This window comes from Crocuta crocuta, unplaced genomic scaffold, assembly GCF_008692635.1.
Source record: "Crocuta crocuta isolate KB4526 unplaced genomic scaffold, BGI_CrCroc_1.0 scaffold190, whole genome shotgun sequence".
Taxonomy (NCBI): domain Eukaryota; kingdom Metazoa; phylum Chordata; class Mammalia; order Carnivora; family Hyaenidae; genus Crocuta; species Crocuta crocuta.
The window spans coordinates 1,380,975-1,402,191 of record NW_027527955.1 but is presented as its reverse complement, the minus strand read 5'-3'; the positions used below and the strand labels follow the sequence as shown (position 1 = coordinate 1,402,191).

Sequence of the window (21,217 nt, the reverse complement as noted above, 5' to 3'; positions counted from 1 at the left end):
GCATTCACAAAAAGCATGGCACATCTTACACTAAACCCCATTATCATTTTACATGACTAAAAACTGAGCCCAAATTACTCCTCTCCAGTTAACCATCACATTTCCACTAATACCAAAGCCAATTTTTATATGAAGAAGTAAATATCTTAGCATATCTCTAAAATATTAAAACTCAGTTATTGATATATCATTTAAGTATCTTTTAATCTTGTATTTCTCCTCCATCTTTTTAACTTGTAATTTATTTGGTGAAGTAACTGTTTTTGATTGTGTTGTGTAGTGTTTTTCCACAGTTTAGATTTTGCTGTTATATTATTCTGATTTCAATTAACAGGCTCCCCTCTCCCCTAAATCTTATAAACTGATAGTTAGGTCTAGACACCAATAATATCCAGATTCACTGTTTTAGCAAGACTAGTTCATAGATGGCATCCTGTTCCTCCATCATAAAGCACATGATGTCTAAGTATTTCTAAACTATTGATGGTGAAAGCCCATATGCATCCAATGCATAAACAGTGATGTTTTTTAAAAAATCTTGTTAAGTAGCAACAAGATCAAAGCAAAGCAAGACTTTTCTATTCAGTATTTTCATTTGTCTTAATTCTGTATTATCAAAAGGTTTCCAAATTTTGTATCATCCAATACGAGAAGAAACAAATTTAGTATTTTAAAGGAGAAAAAAGAGGTCTTCAAATTAGCACATTATTCATAAAAGCTTATAAATCAGAAAAAAATGCTCAATGAAGTACACTCAATAAAGTTTTAACATCTAGCCTATGATCTTGTGTAATGTTTCCAGAATGTTTTGAATCTAAGTACTCCATCCTTATGCACTTTATCATTTTTCAACTAAACATGTACCATTTAACCATTATAAATAAATATAAGAACTCTTTTAAAAAAATACTCTAGGTCCTTAAACTTAGTAATAATCAGTGAGTTTCAGTTTTAGGTCATTAAAAGTAAAAGAAAAAATTACAGTGTAACATAAATTTTAATTGAGATTATTTTTTCCTCTTCTAAAAACTCACAAGTTCTGGGTAACCCAAGTCCTGATTTAAAGACATATTAAATGTCTATAAGTAAAAACTATATTTTTGTTTTACCACATTAAGTGAAATGGACTTTAAGTTGACTGATATAAGTTTAAAAATGCATAGAATATTTTGCTCTACTGCCCAAAAGCTCTCCATTGTTATTTAAGGGAAAAAAGTGTAGAAATCAAACTCAAAAATGACAATGGGCTAAAATTTATTTATTTAATGCACCTTGTCAAATACTATTGACCTATGTAAGAGACAGGAAATCACATTATGAACTGAGCACTTAACAAGAATTTATAAAACCTTCTACCTCACTTAACAAATTAGAAAAGACCACAAGAGATTAAATTTCCCATAATCATTGACAGTTCTAGTATTAAGAGGGAAAGAAAAGTGGTTATAACATGCAAATATTTGAATACAAAAAAAAAAAAAACACCAAGACTTTTAAAATCCTATTTATGACTTAATTGCATTATTTGTTATGAGAAAATTTGGGGGAGGGGGGTTCTCCTTTAACTTCAGGGCCAAAGTAGGTTTCAGTCAGGGCACTTCAGAAGTGGTTTTAACATATTCAAGGTCAGGGATACTTTTAGAAATGTAATGAAATGAACTCTTCTCATATTAAAGAGAAATCTACAAACACACTCAAAATTTTGCAACCAATTTTTCAGGTTTGTGGAAATTAAAAGCATACATGGAACCCAGGTTATCATTTTCTTTAAATGAGAAATGTACAAAGGAGGTTAGGAGGAAAAACATGCATATCATTTATTTATTAATTCTGTGGATATCCTTGTCTTTACGAATGTCTCATGATTTATTTTCAGTTGGAAAGAGTCACTGCTACATAATAACAACACATTTTAATTTCATGATTATAATACCTTTTGCGATAGCTTTTTAAAAAAAATTTTTTTTTTAAATGTTTTATTTATTTTTAGGAGAGAGAGAGAGAGAGAGACAGCGTGAGCAGGGGAGGGTCAGAGAGAGAGGGAGTCACAGACTGAAACAGGCTCCAGACTCTGAACTGGCAGTCAGCACAGCGCCCGACGCGGGGCTTGAACCCACGAACCGTGAGATCATGACCCAAGCGAAAGTCGGACGCTTAACCGACTAAGCCACCCAGGCGCCCCTTAAAAAATTTTAATGTTTATTTATTTTTGAGAGGAGTGGGGAGGGTCAGAGAGAGGGAGACAGAATCGAAGCAGGCTCCAGGCTCTGAGCTGTCAGCACAGAGCCTGATGTGGGGCTCGAATCCACAAACTGTGAGATCATTATCTGAGCTGAAGTCGGACGCTTATCCAACAAGCCACCCAGGTACCCCTTGAGATAGCTTTATAACTGTATTATCTTTAAAAAAAAAAAAAAAAAATTACAAAATTAATGTTATCAGCTTTCAAAAATTACTAAGGGCAAAATAAGATGAAAAGAAAAAGGGCAACTGTAAATATGGCCAATCATGACCAACATTCAAAAATTTCAACATATATAAAAAAATAATTCAAAATATAAAACCTTTCATTTTTAATATTTCACAAAAATATTAAATATGGGTGTTTTAAAAATAATGTAAGTAGATATAAACATAAATTACTTTTAAACAGGACACCAAAGTCATATACCTGCCCAAGTAACACTGCCAGAGTGGTTTGTTTTGAGAAGCCAATTCTGAATCCTTTGCGCCAAACATTTTTGCCAGTAGTTTAACAACTTGTAGGCGTTCCTCATTATCATTGCTCTAAAAGAAAACACAAACAGCTTTAAAACTCTCAGGTAGATATATTTATGACAATTTTCCCATGATTTTCCTCATCTCCCAATTCCACAAAAATTTTCATGAGCTCCACATGAAAACTTTATACATGAAAATGCTCAATAAACTCTTCAAAAAATTAAATGTTCTCTTAAATGATCTCATCATCTCATTAAAGCAATACTCCTTACATGAAAATACATCCCAAAGTTTGATTAAATATTAGAGGCCCCTCTTACAATTGAGGCTTATTTCCATTTACAATCAAATGTAAAAACTAACTCACATCAAACCTATGCAGAACCTTGAAAAACTATCTGTTTGATATTCAAGGTGCTACAGATGACATTGTACACTTTTTTTCTTTTTTAATTTTAAACCAACGCCACAGCCTAGCATTAAGAGCTCCTACAATAATGACCTAACTCATCTCTATTTTTTCTCACTATTCCTCTAAATAAGTGCTTTTCAACCCTGGGGGCACATTAAAATGACCTCTAGAACTCTAAAGTAAAACAACAAATTGCCTGGATTTTATTACCAACAATTCTGATCAACTGGTCTGATTTAATGCCTGGACATCTGTTAAGGCTCCACAGGTAAAGATTCTAATGTACAGCCAGGGATGATTTAAACTTACTTTATGCCACTATCCAATTATAGTCCTTTGTGTTCCACAAATTCGCCCAGCATCTTCCCACTTCTAGATGCTTCTGCAGTTGTTTCCTTTGTTTCAACTGCATGCTGTTTGTATCTTTTAGGATACTTATAATATCTGACCTCTTATTAAATCTGCATTTTTTTCCCTCTTCTAGATGTTAAATTTGCTGAAAGCAAGGATTATAATCCCTTATTTGACTGCATTCTGCCTCACCGAAATTGCTAACTACATGAGGGGAAAAATGAAGCAAAGAGGCCACTGAATCAAGTGGGTCACTTGAGAAATATACCAAAAATACACCCTGGAATAAACCAAGAATAATCATTTGCTGGTTTTGTGGGGTATTCACACTACCAACATGAACTATTTATTTTACTGTTTTCAAAGAGACAAAAATTTTTAGAAACAAGAACTATAACACAGAAATCATTTAAGAACTTTTCTGGGTGGTACATCAGGTTTCATCAAAGATTATTAATTATAACCAGCTTTATTTAATCTTCCTATAATAATTTGAAAGAGCAAAGACTATTCGTCAAATCTATAAATGGAACTCAAATTGATGGCATAATTTAATGTCAAGGTGAGGTCAACATGCCGCCAAAAGATTCCAGAGAACTATGAGAAAAGTAGTGGAGCTTTCAACATAAGCATAATATAATATGCCCAAAATGAAAATATTTCACAACATGTGGATAATAGACTCTAAACTATTTTTTATTGCCTAATCAAGGGATCTTGGGAACCACTATAAACTGTGCCTTGAAAACAAGCTTAATATATAGCTATGATCTCAAAAGTGAGTCACAATCTAGAATTTATTTGGAAAATATCTAAAGAAAAATACTATCCTGTTAGGTCATTAAGTAGCCACTATTTGCTAGGCTGGGCACTGGAGATAAATAGGTAAGGTAACAAACATGTAATAAATAACAGTAATACACTACCGTATCTGTAATATCCAGCTAACACATCCTAAGATTTAAAAAGCCACAAATAATGCTCTTTGCAAATCTGGCTGACAGACCATATCCCTTTCAGAATAGTTACCTTTAATTTAAATTCAAGCTGGGGTAAAACAGAGAGCAGCAAATGACTATCAATATTATAGAGCTCCAAAATTAAGTCAAAGACATGCTCTGACAAATCGCTGATAGATGTTTTCCCAAGCATCAGAACCTGATTAAAAAACTTTTGAGAAAAAAATTTTATCATTAATAGAAACGGCATAGACAAAATGAATTTTATAAAATTTTCATTATTCAGTTAAATTATTATTTTATACAAAATCAAACCAGGTTTATCAAAACATTTTCTAACAGTAGGTAGGAAACAACTACAGCCTAGTTCACCTTGTACATGAAATTCACCTTGTACACAAAAGATAACTTGTACTAATTTAGCAATTAGCTTATCAATCAACACTCTACCTACCATATGTACTTTATTTTTCATTACAAAACTTACTATACTTTATCCTGTAATACAGTTATAATTGTGTACATGTCTTAATTTCCCTACTAAATTTCTTAAAGTCAAAGAGATCACATCTTGTTCACCTTAGCATGTATGGAAGACAGCATTGAAAAAAAAAAGCCTTGTATCTTCATAGGAGTCGATTCCACTTTTAAAATAAGTAATTTTATTTATAATACAGAACAAGCTTTCTTTTTTCTTTTCATTAATTTTTCAGAGAGAGAGACACACACAGAGCGCAAGCACAAGAGGGGCGGAGAGAGAGAAACACAGAATTCGAAGTAGGCTCTAGGCTCTGAGCTGTCAGCACAAAGCCTGACATAGGGCTTGAACACATGAACCGTGAGATCATGACCTGAGCCAAACTCGGGTGCTTAACCAACTGAGCCACCCATGTGCCCCAAAACAACCTCATTTTTTGTACTTTATTTTTTAATTTACATCCAAGTTAGTTAGCATATAGTGCAACAATGATTTCAGGAGTAGATTCCAGTGATTCATCTCCTATATATGTAACACCCAGTGCTCATCCCAGCAAGTGTTAATGCCCCTTACCCATTTAGCCCATCCCCTCTCCTACAACCCCTCCAGCAATCTTCTGTTCTCTATTTTTAAGAGTCTCATGTTTTGTCCCCCTCCCTGCTTTTATATTATTTTTGCTTCCCTTCCCTTAGGTTTATCTGTTTTGTATCTTAAAGTCTTCATTGAGTGAAGTCATGTGATAGTAGTTTTGCTTAGGATAATACCCTCTGGTTCCATCCACGTAGTTGCAAATGGCAAGATTTCATTTTTTTTTATTGCTGAATATTCCATGTGCGTGTATGTATGTGTGTGTATATATATATATGTATATATATATATATGCCACATCTTCTTTATCCATTCATCTGTCAATGAACATTTGGGCTCTTTCCTTTCTTCGGCTATTGCTGATAGTGCTGCTATAAACACTGGGGTGCATGTACCCCTTGGAAACAGCACACCTGTATCCCTTTGATAAATACCTAGTAGTGCAATTGTTGGGCTGTAAGGTAGTTCTATTTTTAATTTTTTGAGAAACCTCCATACTGTTTTCCAGAGTGGCTGCACTAGTTCGCATGCCCACCAACAGTGCAAAAGAGATCCTCTTTCTCCGCATCCTCACCAACATATGGTGTTGCCTGGGTTGTTAATGTTAGCCGTTCTGACGGGTGTGAGGTGGTATCTCATTGCGGTTTTGATTTGTATTTCCCTCATGATGAGTGACGTTGAGTATTTTTTCATGTGTCTGTTCACCATCTGGATGTCTTCTCTGGAGAAGTGTCTATTCATGTCTTTTGTCCATTTTTTCACTGGATTGTTTTTTGGGTGTTGAGTGGTACATTCTTTATAGAATTTGGATACTAACCCTTTTATCTGATATGTCATTTGCAAATGTCTTCTCCCATTCCATTAGTTGTCTTTTAGTTTTGCTGACTGTTTCCTTCACTGTCCAGAAGCTTTTTATTTTGATGAGGTACCAAGAGTTCATTTTTGCTTTTGTTTGCCTGCTTTCTCCTCTAGGATTTTGATCGCTTCGTGTCTTACGTTTAGGTCTTTCATCCATTTCATTTTTGTGTAGGCTGTAAGAAAGTGGTCCAGGTTCATTTTCCCACATGTCACTGTCCACTTTTCCCAGCACCATTTGCTGAAGAGACTGTCTTTATTCCATAAGATATTCTTTCCTGCTTTGTCAAAGATTAGTTGGCCTTATGTTTGTGGGTCCATTTCTGGGCTCCCTATTCTGTTCCACTGATTGTTTCTGTGCCAGTACTATACTGTCTTAATGATTACAGATTTGTAACACATCTTGAAGTCTGGCATTGTGATGCCTCCAGCTTTGCTTTTCTTTATCAGGATTGCTTTGGCTATTCAGGGTCTTTTCTGGTTCCATACAAATTTTAGGATGTTTCGTTCTAGTTCTGTGAAGAATGCTGGTGTTATTTTGATAGGAATTGCACTGGATATATAGATTGCTTTGGGTAGTACTGACATTTTAACAATATTTGTTCTTCCAATCCAGGAACAAAGAATATTTTTCCGTGTGTGTGTGTGTGTGTGTGTGTGTGTGTGTGTGTGTCTTCTTCAATTTCTTTTAAAAGCTTTCTATAGTTTTCAGTGTATACATTCTTTATCTCTTTAGTTAGGTTTATTCCTAGGTATTTTATGGGTTTTGGTGCAACTGTAAATGGGATCAATTCCTTGATTTCTCTTTCTGTTGCTTCATTACTGATGTACAGGAATGTAACCAACTTCTGTGTATTGATTTTATATCCAGCAACTCTGCTGAATTAATGGATCAGTTCTAGCAGGTTTTTTTTATTTTCCATACAGCGTATCATGGCATCTGTGAAAGTGAAAGTTTGACTTCCTCCTTGCCAATATGGATGCCTTTTATCCTTTGTGTTGTCTGACTACTAAGACTCCCAATACTATGTTGAATAACAGTGGCAAGAGGACATTCCTGTCTTGTTCCTGACCTTGAGGGAAAGCTCTTAGCAAAATAACCTCATACTAATCCTTTCCGTCTTCTTTTATAATCTGATGAAATGTGTATGCATATGTACAAGGTTTATAGCAGTAATTAAAATCCAATTAAAAGCACACACAAGGAAAATCCAAATTTGAATAATTTTATTTCTATAAGGAACCAGCTATAATTAGTTTCCACATTCAGATCATTTACCATATGACTGCCAAAACTGGTAAGGATACATAGCATAATGGTCCAGTTCCTTTCTACTTAAAATCTTCCAAATTTGTAAAAAAATAACCCAAAGAATATACCACATATTCTCAACGGAATATTCTGTCTCCTTAAAAAAGTGGTTTAAGGATTTTTTGCAACACATAAGCCCTGATCTCTTCTTTCAGTTACAGTCAACACAATCTGGCTTAAATATGTTTTCTATATGGAAAGTACAAAGTTGAAAATTTCACATTTCTAGGTCTTTTCTGCTTACTTTAACTCAGGTTATTGAGGAGAGAGAAAGAAAGCATGTGCATGAGCCGGGGAGGAGCAGAGCCCAACATGGGGCTCCAACTCATGATGGCCAGATAATGACCTGAGCCAAAATCAAGACTCAAATGCTTAACCAACTGAGTCACCCAAGTGCCCCTAACTCAGGTTCTTCTTTTCCTACACTGTTCAGGTTATTCTTAAATGAAGTTTATTATGTCTGTGAACCTGTACAAACTAAGTACCCATGATGGGGAGAAAAGCACAAATTCTATTTTACTATGCTTTCTTTACTCGTTTTTAAAGTAACTTGTTTGTTGTCCTTGTTTATCAATATTGTGGGAAAAGAACTTCATGACCTCAGAGGTTAAACTCTCATTCAGGCTGAAAATAAAATGGCTGTTTCCATTCACAAATTTTCTCCTGTTTAAAACCAGTAAATCTAACTTTTGCTTAACCAAAACACAATAATCCTTTCCAATCTGGCCATCTTATCACGTGATGTAATTGTCTTGTTCTTCATCAGTCTGGGAAAAACTCATTTGGAAATAAAAAAAAAAAATCATTCTCTGGGTTAACTTCTTACAAATTTCATCAATAACAATTATTTTAACATTTATAATCCCCATAAAGGCAAGGACCAAGTCAGTCTTCTCTACTGTATAGGAAGAGCCTGCCATAGTGCCTGACAGAGTAGGTGCTCAATACATATTCAGCAAATGAATAACATGCAGCAGGTACTATAATATAAATATAAGTAAAACAATCCATGTTCTCCATCCATAAGGGCTTATTTATAATTTAGTGGAAGAGGCAGATAGAGATTTGATTAAAATATTTCCTTCCAAAATACATCAGTCTTTTATTTACAAATGGGTAACTGATTTTCCCACTGCACATTTATAACAACTGCCTCCTAATGAAAGGTATATGGGTAAGTTAAAGGTCAGCAAGAAATTCTGCCTTAGGTTTAATAGTCAATTTTACTGACAAAAGTGCTTTCACATTAACCAACACATTCTCTACAATCACTCCAAGTATTTTATTAACTCCACCTTACAGATGCAAAAACCAAGGCTAGCAAAATTAAGCAACTTGAAACTTGTAATTAAAACATTCTAATGAAAAATAAAATTGCCAAGAAGTGATCCATGTAGAAAATTTTTTGAATGGTCACTACACAGTGTACACGGTACACTGTACTTTTCTCTGAGACTGTTTTGCCTTTTTAAAAATTACTTATACTTTTTAGTTCTGAGTTGTCAAGTGACAAATTTTATTTTTAAATAATAATCTACACCACCACAGTGTTTTAAATTCTATATATTTAAGAATCACTATCTATAAAGAACTTGAATGTGTCTATATGACATCCACAATAGCAAAAATAACATTAATAAAGAGAGATAGAAATGGAGTTGTTATTATTACCTCAGTATCCTACCTTTCTTTTTGCTCACTAATTCTCCACTAGAAAGATAAATGAATAATGGCTACTACATGTACAAGTCCAAAAAGGCTGAAAATTATTTTAATACAGTAACTCATTTCATCCTACTACAAAACAATTAAGTTCACTAGAAAGTATTTTACTTGTAATTGTATAGGTTTGAGGTAGAAAAATAGAATGTAGATATAAGAGAGTAAAGGGGGGAAAAAATCAACTCTTAATGACTTCTTAGCGAACCCTCAAATAAAGTAAGGAACAAGAAAACGAGATAAAACAATGAACAAAGTATTGGGAATAAACATACAACTGAAAGTCTGTTCAGACCATTCTACTAATCTTGTGCCTCTGCTCCCCCAGCTTCTAATAAAGATACAAGAAATGACGGAGAGGCTAGTTGTACTTCTGTAAACAAGAACTACTAAGAACAGAAAATTAATACAAGGTATTAGTGAAGGGAAATGTTTTTACCTTGATTTACCTGAGATTACTAAAGTATTTGTGGTCCTTTTTATTTTAGCTCTAATTATAAACATTTTTGAACATATACATATGTTGAGACAACGGTATAATGAACCAGAAAAAAAGCACCAAAAAACCTTAAGCATTCCCCTAAAAAACATCTGGCTTAGCAATATCAATTTAAACAAATGACCACCAGGAGGAGCTCACCTAGTATATCTAATGGGCCATGGAGATAGTCATTCAGATGCACTTGAATCAAAGGAAAAGGGAAGGCTAATTAATTATAGAATGTTTAAGTCTGGGTCTAAACACTTCAAATGCCACTAGATCAATAATGAAAAAAAACTCAACCCAATCCAACCAATTTACTCCAGTCAACACCCAAAACTGACAAAACCTGCAGAAATCATAATTTGGAATTCTCTGCCAATTTGAGCTATTAAGATAGATTACACAATCTGTCCAGATTGTGATAATTCACCCTCCAAAACAATTTCCTTACAAATCAAATACATTTTCCAAATCATCATGTGCTTAGAGTTATTTAAGGCTATAAGCCAGAAGCAAAAACTGAGATTTACCAAAATACGGTTTTATAAAGCTTGTTACTATTTGAAGCACATTTTCATCATGTATTTTATGGACTTAAATTTTTATATACTATGGAAACTATGCTCCTTCAATAAACTTCAGGAAAATTAAATACATAAGTGATTATAAATGACTTTCTCACTTTTTTCAAGAAGACTGATTTATATCATTTACATATTTGCAGGTGAGTGAAAATGGAAAGTAAGCTGAGAGAACTGCTACACAATTCCAGAGGCCAACATTAACACTGTGTTCTAGATTTGTTCCAGGAAGCACCATTCACGTAGATTGTATCTAGAGTTGTTCAACTCAAGAGAATTAAGGAGAGAAAATAAAACTTACAACAATCTATTAGCTAATATACATTTCTTCTGAAAATAGCTACAATATGGTCAAGCAGATTTGGGATGATACTAAAAGGGCTCATTTCATCTCAATTCCTCCTCTTTTTCAGAAAAGGTAGATGTATTTGAAATCTACCCCAGGGACAACAAGATAAGCAACTGTTACCAAACTGCTGCCATTAATACGTGCTTTCAACTGTAAGGTCTTGATATTAGTTCCTATCTACTTCTTGTATAAATCAATTTAATCCTCAAAAAGCTCTAATTTCCCTGAATAATGAGAAATTCCATATGTTTTATCTAACTAACATTTAGCTCTACTTGTAACATTAGAAACAACAGTATTATCTTGCTAACCAAAATAAAAGATGTTCTAGTTCTAGGCAACTTGAAAGAAGTAAATGAATGAACAAACAAGATGGGAGCTAACTGTCCATAAAATAGTAACCAAGAATAATTTTAAATAAGGAAAAAGAAACTATATTATTTAATGATTAAAACAACATGAAATTTAAAATTACATAGTCTTACTTGCCAAAATTTTGCTTTTAGCTATCTTTAAGATTCTGGCTAATCCTTCTGACAACCAATTACAAGAAAGACTTACATTGGTAATATATGGTTCAATAGCTTGAGCTGTCCTCTTCAGTAAAGCCTTTGCCAAATCATAGGCTTGCTTGTTTAAATTCTGAAAAACATAAAAAAAATCTGTATTATATATCTCTAATTATGAAAAACAAAACATTACCTGTATTCAAAAAGCTAGTCCTGAGTAAAATGAATGAGAAAATTATCTAAGACTCAATCTGAATAAAAAAGCAGGCAAAGCCATTTTTTTTCTTTTAAGACTAGCTAGTCTACTAGACCATAAGACCCTTCCAAGAAAGGAAAATTACATTCTCTTCCTATCTCATTCACAGCATGAGGTTTACACACAGAAAAGGTCAACAACAGAAGAGAAGACACTCATTCTACATCTAGTCCTGAAGTCAAATCAGTTCAGCCGAGTACAAATACGGGGCATTTTACCTCAGGTCCAGAAGAACAAACACATCATAAGAAAATGAGCTGGGTTGTAATGTGAACAGCAATGGGGGCCCCATACATAGGGAAAGACAAAAGAGTTTGGGGCATCTACAGGACAGCAAATTTACTCAAGCACATCTCAGACCACAGGTAAGGCCAAGGATGCAGCAAACAAACAGTAAAATACGAAAAGAAAACAGGTATACGAAAAGATATCTTAAGAAAACAGGTTTCTAAGATACTCTGGCAATGACAGAAATAATCAAGACCAAAGATCAAAAGAGAATTGCTAGTCCAGCTTAAACATCTTACAGAAAACAGGTACACTGTACACATCCTAAAACTCATATTCAGCATATTTTTAGACTTACCTGTATTTATGGTTCTACTGAATTATTTCTTTCATTTCTAAATGCTGTTTACTATATAATACACTACAGCTTATTTACTCATTCTATTAACAGACTAAACTGTACATCTTGTACATGCTTCCTTGTGTATATAAGAAATTTTCTGTAAATTCTATCTCTGCCATTCTTCAAATGGGCTATTTGTCCTTATTTATTTGTAGAATTTCTCTAAAACTCTACACACTAAAACTTTTTCAACTGTTATGTATAACATATCTTAGTCTATACTTGTCTTTTCACAATGTTTATGGTATCTTAGAGCATAGAAAAGTTTGTAAACTTAATGTAACCAAATCTATCAATATTTTCCTATTTAGCTTGTGCTCACTGTATCTTTCTTAAGGAATTTTCTTCTGCAAAGAGGTTAAGATGTTGCTTTATATTTTTAAATAGAAATTTAAAGATTTGGTTTTCAAAATTGTGTCATTATCCTGTTACTTTTATGTATTTCCCATATGGATATTCAATTGTCCTAAAACCAACCATTAAATAAACAGTACATTATTCCCTCCAGTGACCTATAATACCCACACTTTCAAGTTTCTATGTAACTAGAACTTATAGTAAACTCTCCATTACTTCCATATGTCCCTTTGTCTATTACTGCCTGATAGTTAAAGGGAGACAGAAACAGGGTCTTAATACGAGTGGTAGAATAAGTCCCCCCTCTCTATTCTATTCTTCAAAATTGGTTAGCTATTATGTGCCATTTGCTCTTCAATGTGAATTTTAGAATCAGTTTGTCAAATTACCCCTACACACACATACACAACACACATTCAAACTTTGTATTTTGACTGGATTATCTATTAGTATGCATAAAACTGGCATCATTATGATACTGAGTTTCCCATCCCGTAACCATAACGAATCATGCAGAATATCCAAGTCTTCTTTTATACTTTTTAGTCAACTACAATGATTTTCAGCATAATCATCCACATTTTTGTGAAATTTCTAAACAGCTCAAGTCTTTGTTAAAGCTACAAATTTATAAAATTATACCAACAGCTTTTAATATGTTGATATTTTTCTTAATGTTTTATTTATTTCTCTTATAATAAGAGAAAGTGAGAGAGAGAGCACGACTGAGAGAGAGAGAGAGACAGAGAGCGCGCGCACGTAAGCAGGGGAGGGTCAGAGAGAGAGGGAGATACAGAATCTGAAACAGGCTCCAGGCTCTGAGCCAGCTGTCAGCACAAAGCCCGACGCAGGACTCAAACCCACGAAGGAATGGAAAGATCATGACCTGAGCCGAAGTCGTATGTTTAACCGACTGAGCCACCCAGGCTTCCCAATATATTGATCTTATATCTAGCAACCCTGCAGAGTTTTATTTGTTTTGGAAAGTTATCTGTAAACTGTTTTGTGTTTTCCACACAGGCAGTCATATTATCTATAAATAATTTCAGTTTATTTCTTTTTAATATTTTTATCTTTTATTTATCTCATTTTATTCCACTAACTAAAGACATTTAATTAATGCGGATTAGAAATGACACAGTTGCCTTTTTCCTGAGAAGTGTTCCTAACTCAAAGAAAATTCTTCAGCATGTCATCATGTATACAGTATCATACATATCCTTATCACTTTTTAAAATTTATTTTTTATATTTTAGTTAACATACAGTGTGATATTGGTTTCAGAAATAGAATTCAGTGATTCATCACTTACATACAACACCCAGTGCTCATCACAAGTGACCTACTTAATACACCCACCTAGCCCATCTCCCACTTACCTCTTTCCATCAACCCTCAGTTTGTTCTCTATTGTTGAGTCTCTTGTGGGCCATATCCTTATCACTTTGCTAAAAGGTTTTATCATAAATTACACTGAATTTTATCGAATGATCTTTTTCTAGAACTAATGATATTTTTTTCCTTGATCTGTTAATTTACACAAATATCTTAGTCTAGTGCTAACATTTTCTAACATTTATCCATTCTTATATTACTAAAATAAGGCAAATTTACTCATTATAAATAGCTTATACCACTCCAAATGCTATTATATTATATTGGACCTAAGTGATGTGACTACAACTTCAGATTAAATTAGCCAGCCTATGATTCTTCTTACTTGATTTTGTTTAGTTTCTCTATGAAGATTACATTCCACTCATAAAGTGAATTGTAGAGCATTTCTTCCTTTTCTATAATGTGGAAAATTTTGCTGGATATTAGAATTGTATGCTACTTAAATGATTAGGAGATATCTCCCAATGTTTAGTTTAAGTTCTTTTGTGGTTGGTTTGTGTTCCACTACTGTTGCTTTTATTATTGTTGCTACTGTTGTTTGAAAGGAAGGGATTTTGTTAATTTTATGAATATAATTTTTAAAACCAATTATATGACTTTTACTTGTTAAAGGTTATTTAAGACTTTCTCTGGCAAATTACATTTTTTAGGAATTTCTTTTACCTAAATTCAAATAATATAAGATATTGTTCACAGAACTGTTTTTTGAGCTTTTTAAAGTCTCTTCTTCCTTATTTCACTCCAAAATTGTATATTTATACCATCTCTTTTTTTCTGATTCAACTTAATAAGGATTTGCCTGTTTAATATATTTTTCAAACTGCCAGCTTTGAGTTTTTGTGAAATGTCACTGTATTTTCCATGTCGTTGATTTCTGTACTTCATTGTTTTCTTCCTTGTATACATTGTATAATCTGGTATTTTTATAACTTCCTGAATTGGACACCTGGCTAATATAGATTTAAAAACCATTTTAAGCTGTATCCCACAAGTTTTAATATGTATCATTTTAATTATCATTTCTAAATATTTTAGAATTGCCATTATGATTTATTCTTTGTTTGTTTTTATTTTTGTTTTCTTTCTTTCTTGTATTATTTTTCTCCCAAACCCTTGTCTTAAGGGCTGACTTTCAAGAGATCACAGCGAGGGGGTGGTTCTGCGATGTATAAAACCCCAACCATTATGATTTATTCCTTTGACATGTTAATTATGGTTGTTATAAACTTGTTTTTATTTCAAATCTTCAAAATTCTCACAAACTTTTAACCTATTAATTTATAATTGTTGGGAAAACTGTTAAAATGGCCCACCAATTTTTGAGTTTCTTTCTCCTTATAAATTTTTCAATTTATATATTTTGAATATATACCTTATATATTTTGAAACTATACATAAAGTTTGAATGTCTTCTTGAAAACTAAATGTCTTATCATCATACAAATCCCTTCTTTAGCCAGTAAAGACTGTTAATCTAATATTAGTACAAGTTTCTTCAGTGTTCTTGCAGTTAATACATGTCTGACAAATCTTTTTTCTATCCTTTTAGAAGCTTTTGACTTTTTTGTGACAGTACTTTTGTTCTTATCTCCCTGACCAACTGTATTATTATTATTATTACTATTACTATTATTTTGTGAAAGAGAGCATGCATGAGAGACAGTGGGGGGAGGGCAGTGAGAGAAAAAGAATCTTAAGCAGGCTCTGCAACCAGTGTGGAGCCCAACACAGGGCTCCATCTCAGGACCATGAGATCATGACCTGAGTCAAAATCAAGAGTCGGACTGAGCCACCCAGATGCCCCCCTAATAGCTGGATTATTTTCAATCCAATCTGACAATCTGTCTTAAGTAGCAAATTTAGACCATTTACATTTATTGTAATTCTTCCTTTAACTCTAATCCCAAAAATTTTAATATGAATACTTAAAGTTTGATGTCAATCAGTTGCTCTATACTCCTCATCACCACCAGGATTAGATTACTCACTGACTCTCCATTAAGCCATTTAATCTTATATGCTATTCGTATCCAGTAGTTCAGGACTATTTTGTTAACATCCCTTTAATCATTATCATTGCTACTATTTTTTTAATATATTAGTTCTTATTTGAAGCATTTCTTTGTTCACCATTATTTCTTGTTCCTTGCTTCTTTTAATTCAATTTCCATCATTCTACAGTACTCACATAGTTTTTCACGAAGAATCTACTGACAAGTGAATATTTAATGTCTTAATTGTGCTCAAATTGGATATGTGACTACACACACATACACATACATGCACAGTGATTTTATCATAGCACTTTGGAAATATAGTGTCATTACCTTCTGGCATCTATCCTTGTTACTGAGAAGTCAGCAATCAGATTAATCTTTATTCCTTGGTAAGGGTCATGCCTTTACCCTTTAAGGGCTTTATAGGTTATCTCTGTTTTGATGTTCTAGAAATTTTCCAGGATGTTCCTGGACTCGGATTTATTTTTATTTATTCTGCTCATGACTTTTGCTTCCTAATCCATAAATCCATGCTTTTCATCAGTTCTGGAACATTTTAAGCAAATTTCTATTTAAACATTTCTTCTCCACTCTCTACTTTGTGTTCTTACCTTGGTGATATCAATCAAGACGTGTTTGTGTCTTGATTATTGGTCGTTTTGATTCTATTTTTCATGTCTAGTATCTTTCATGTCTTCTTTATCTCACTTTATATTGGTCCTTTTGATTTGGTCCTTTTGATTCTATTTGTCAGGTCTCAGTATCTTTCATGTCTTCTTTATCTCACTTTTATCTGTGTAACTCCCTTGATCTATTTCCTAGTTCTCTAAAAATCTTTCATAATCCAATAAAGATCTTAATTTCAATGACCATTTCTCATTTCTACTTTTTTCCTAAATTTCTTTCATATATCTAGCTATCATGTTTTTAACTCTTATTTTCATGCCTTTGATCCCTTGAAGCATATGTTATCTTTAAATCTTATAAGGGTATTTATTATTTTTATCTAATGAATGTATTATCTGAATGTTTAGGTCTCTTTACAGTACTTAACTTTCAGCATTGACAGACTATCTTAAGAATCTGGAAACATTAAATTATGCGGCCATCTTCATTGAAACACTATTTGTGTGAATGTCATACACTTGTGAAATTAGATTATATTGTGCCAGAAAGTTCTTAGGTCTGCACAGATTTTTATACTGGTGACTCCCTGACCCCTCTCTTTAACTCTCTCCCTGATCCCTTTCACAGAACCATTATTTCCAACTGTTTACTGGAGAGTTAGTAATTTTCAAAGAACAAGACACACAAAAACATGTCTTGATTAATACCACCAAGGTAAGAAACAATGTCATCAACATATCCTTTGTCCAGAAATTAGTAGAGACTTCCCTTTTAATTTCACCCCTCCACTCCATCTAACTACTGCTGTCTTAGAGCTAAGGATCTAATTGGTTTCAGCATCTCTTGACACATAAAGTTATATGATAGCATCTAAGTAGTATTAACTCACTCCTTGAAACATATTCTACATCACACAGAGTTATCATCTACTTAATTAGTTGTAAGTGTACCATGTTTTACTAAGTATTAAACATAACTAATATTTAAAAACGAATAAAACAGATTCTCCAAAACTAAGGTTAAAGCAGGAAAAATTCTATTTGGAACATAAGCACAAATTCTTGACCTTAACGGGCTTTAGACATATTGGTATATGTTGCTAACTTACCTTATGGGCAGGTACCAGATTTACCAAAACTGTATCCAAAAGCTCCTGAGATACTGTATCACCTTCACAAATAATAGAACTCATGAGGTCTACCATGTGCATATGAACTTTTTGATTGTGGCCATTGCTGAAATTCAAAAGAGATATTTTACTTAAAGTGTACAGGATTCAAGGGTGTCTAGGTGGGTCAGTCAGTTAAGTGTCAGACTTTTGATTCAGGCTCAGGTCATGATCTCACTGTTCATGAGTTTGATCCCCACATGGGAGTCCACAGTGACAACGCAGATAGCAGAGAGCCTGCTTGGGAATTTCTCTCTCTCTCTCTCTCTCTGTCTCTGTCTCTGTGTCTCTCCCTCCCTTCCTCCCTTCCTCCCTCCCTCTCCTACTGCTCTTCCCTGTCTGTCCCTCGTTCATGTGCTCACAAACACTTTCCTAACACTAAAAGAATGTAAAGTATTAGGACATATACGACTTTGCAAAGGACCACTCCTTCTTTCAAAAATAAATAATAAAAACTAAAGTGTACAGAATTTAGTAACATGGTACTGATGAACACTACACTTTATAAAACATGATACTAAAATATTAAATCAAATTCTATATATTCACTGAAAGTTTCCTTCTATCCCAAATCTTACAGGAGCATCCAAAATATATTTTAAACTACATTTCCTAGATTACTTTTCCCTAATTTTAACCAGTCTCACAATCAAAAGCAATTGAATCAAATATCAACTTTAGTTTTGCCTTAAATTCAGAAAATCAAATTGCTGTGAAGTTAATTCTCGTAGATAATTTTTAAAAACACATAAAAAACTCACTACTTACATGAATCAAGGAGACAGTAATATTTAAAGATAAAAATATAATCAAAAAATATTTTTATACTGGCTATAAATTGCCTTATGCCACGCTTGTATATCTTACAATACAAATTAAGTTCTATTCACTATCAAAACATCTATAAATATACTATTAATGAGTTCTTTTTTTTTTTAAGTTTATTTATTTTGAGAGAGAGAGAGTGTGTGTGCACAAGCTGGGGAGAGGCTGAGACAAAGGGAGAGAGAGAATCCCAAGCAGGCTGCATACGGTCAGCTCAGAGCCTGACACAGGGCTCGATCTCAATCTAACTGTGAGATCAAGACCTGAGCTAAAATCAAGAGTCAGTAGCTTAACATACTGAACCATGCAGGTGCCCCAAGTTAATGACTTCTAAAGTTACAACTCTTAACCTTCTAAATACTCATTGTAACAAACAGTTTATGCGTATTAACATAAGTTTTAAATTCTATACATTTAAAGTAACTTATATGTCTAGTAAAATAAACTTACTTTATAACTGAAAATAATGTTCTGTATAACTGGGTAAAAATTTCATTGCTATCTTCCAACTCAAAGCATATGTTATACGACTTGACCCAAGCAATGTTCTAAAAATAAGAAATAAAAAAAAGTGAATGGTAAACACTTTAATTAGTAATATACAAGCATAAAAACATAATTTAAAATATCATCTCAAGATATATTGCTTACCTCAAGTAAGTAAAAATACCTATTAAACTGTGGGCTCTTTGTATCCTCTAGCCCCTTCAACTGCCTTGTTATAAACATAAATATATCCTTCAAAAAAAGAGACAAAGTATTGTTTAGATTATGAATGCTAAACAAAAATATTCACTAAATTCCNCGCAAGGGTCCTGTATTTAGCTAGAACTTCTTAAAAGAATCTTACCATATGAAAACACTAAATATCTTATTGCCTTTCACAGGAAAACAGTAAATAATTTACCATGATCTTAGATAAAGAAAAACTTCCATCATAAAATTAAAAAACTAGACCCAAAAACTAGTAAACCAAAATTTGTCCTATTATTAGTATAACCAAGGTTGCAGGTGACTGAGAGCTGATTAGGTCTGCTGGAACAGTGCTATACAGATTAATTATACAGCAAGAACATAGTTTAGGAAACTTAAAATTCCAAAATACGTAATTGAAGCCTGCGTTGGTGGTATAGTGGTGAGCTGCCTTCCAAAATAAGTGAAAATACATTAGATCACAGAAACTTGGAAATTTTAAAGACCTGTAAAAGTTAACTTGTCAAGCTTCCGTACCTAATCATTATAATTACTTGTTTTTCCCCACCAGTTCTCCATCTATCCCCACCTCTTGGCTTCTGATTTTTTACTAAGTCTTCCTTTTGCACCTGGATAGAGATATGTTCAATGTCACTTTTAGGCAGTTTTTATGGAGATAAGCCTTTTAAAATTTTAGAAAAGAGTAAAATTATAAAGGCTAATTCTGCAAAGGAAGCATGATAATCAATCAATACAAAGAAAAGAAAAAATATTTCCCTTATACATAAAATGAAAAACAAGAATACTTTTAAAAGAGAAAAAGATACAAATAACTTTTCAAAAAAAATACTACAAAAAGTACATCCTTCAAAATGGTTACTTTGGTAGCAGTACTGTACAAAATANGCTGTGCAGAAGCTTTTAATCTTGATGAGGTCCCAATCATTTATTTTTGCTCTTGATTCCCTTGCTACAAAATACATCTTCTGTGAATAAACCCTGCTAGTGTGATTAAGAGAAAACTAAGTGCCACACTGACTACATGGAGATAGAAAGAAAACTGTCAATCACTTATAATCTCTACAATAATCACTGACCTACTACACATGAAGCCAGGTGTCTAAAAAGGGTTTTCTGATGACAACAATAAACTGACAGTGGAATAAACGAGGATCAGTGTGTCAGTGTTCTATTACTGCTACCATAGTCAAAAATACAAACTTTATGCTAATCAATAGTGAAAAACACTCCATAAATATTTAGATAACATTCATGAAATGATTAAATGTTAAGTACTAGCTCAATAAAGAAAAAAAAAGGCATTTAAACTAAGACCAGAAAATTTGAACAGAAAAAATAAGATACTTTAAAATTTTCAGCAATGGAATAATCCAAAAAGATTCTAATTTAATCTCAGCTCCTCAATATTCTTATAAACTGTGCTGTTATAAACAGATGTGTAGCTATTCTTTTGGGAGGACTTTTCATTACCCAAGAGTTCTAGGTTAGATTATTAATTATGAAAACTGAGAAATCCACAAAAGGTAGAAGAAACCTGTGATAGCACTCTTAAATTAGACCTTCCTCTTCATGAGAATGCCAACAAGACACTAGTAAGGAAGAGCCCACATCCCTCTCCAAATTAGAGTTCACAATTACAAAACAAAATATATACCTGGATATACAAGTCCACAGATCAGCTCGTGTTATCTACTTAAAACTCTGAACATTCTCAAATTTTACAATTCAATTTCACCTGTAAATGTCAAATACTGCCCCTATCCTGAGATTCTTTACCAATTAAAATATTAAACAATCTTGCCCAAACCAGTTTGGGCATTCCATGCTAGAATTTTGGCAGATTTGATCAAATGAGCAGGTTCCTACTCCAATTATCAAGAAGCAACACCATAAATTTAGGGACTGTGTGATGACTCTTTTTCACTA

At 33.1% G+C, this 21,217-nt stretch overlaps 1 protein-coding gene across 7 annotated transcripts in view; it reads right to left on the bottom strand.

Annotated features, from left to right (window-relative positions):
* PDS5B (PDS5 cohesin associated factor B) overlaps nucleotides 1-21,217 on the bottom strand; it is a 129,408-nt gene that overhangs the window by 103,195 nt on the left and 4,996 nt on the right. For all 7 annotated transcript variants that reach the window (XM_077752530.1, XM_077752531.1, XM_077752534.1 and 4 more), the window contains exons 3-8: nucleotides 19,229-19,315; nucleotides 19,028-19,125; nucleotides 17,693-17,819; nucleotides 11,371-11,451; nucleotides 4,514-4,654; nucleotides 2,672-2,787 (exon numbers count right to left, since the gene is read on the bottom strand). In XM_077752530.1, coding sequence (XP_077608656.1) covers nucleotides 2,672-2,787; nucleotides 4,514-4,654; nucleotides 11,371-11,451; nucleotides 17,693-17,819; nucleotides 19,028-19,125; nucleotides 19,229-19,315 — 650 coding nt within the window. The remainder of the gene's footprint in view (nucleotides 1-2,671; nucleotides 2,788-4,513; nucleotides 4,655-11,370; nucleotides 11,452-17,692; nucleotides 17,820-19,027; nucleotides 19,126-19,228; nucleotides 19,316-21,217) is intronic.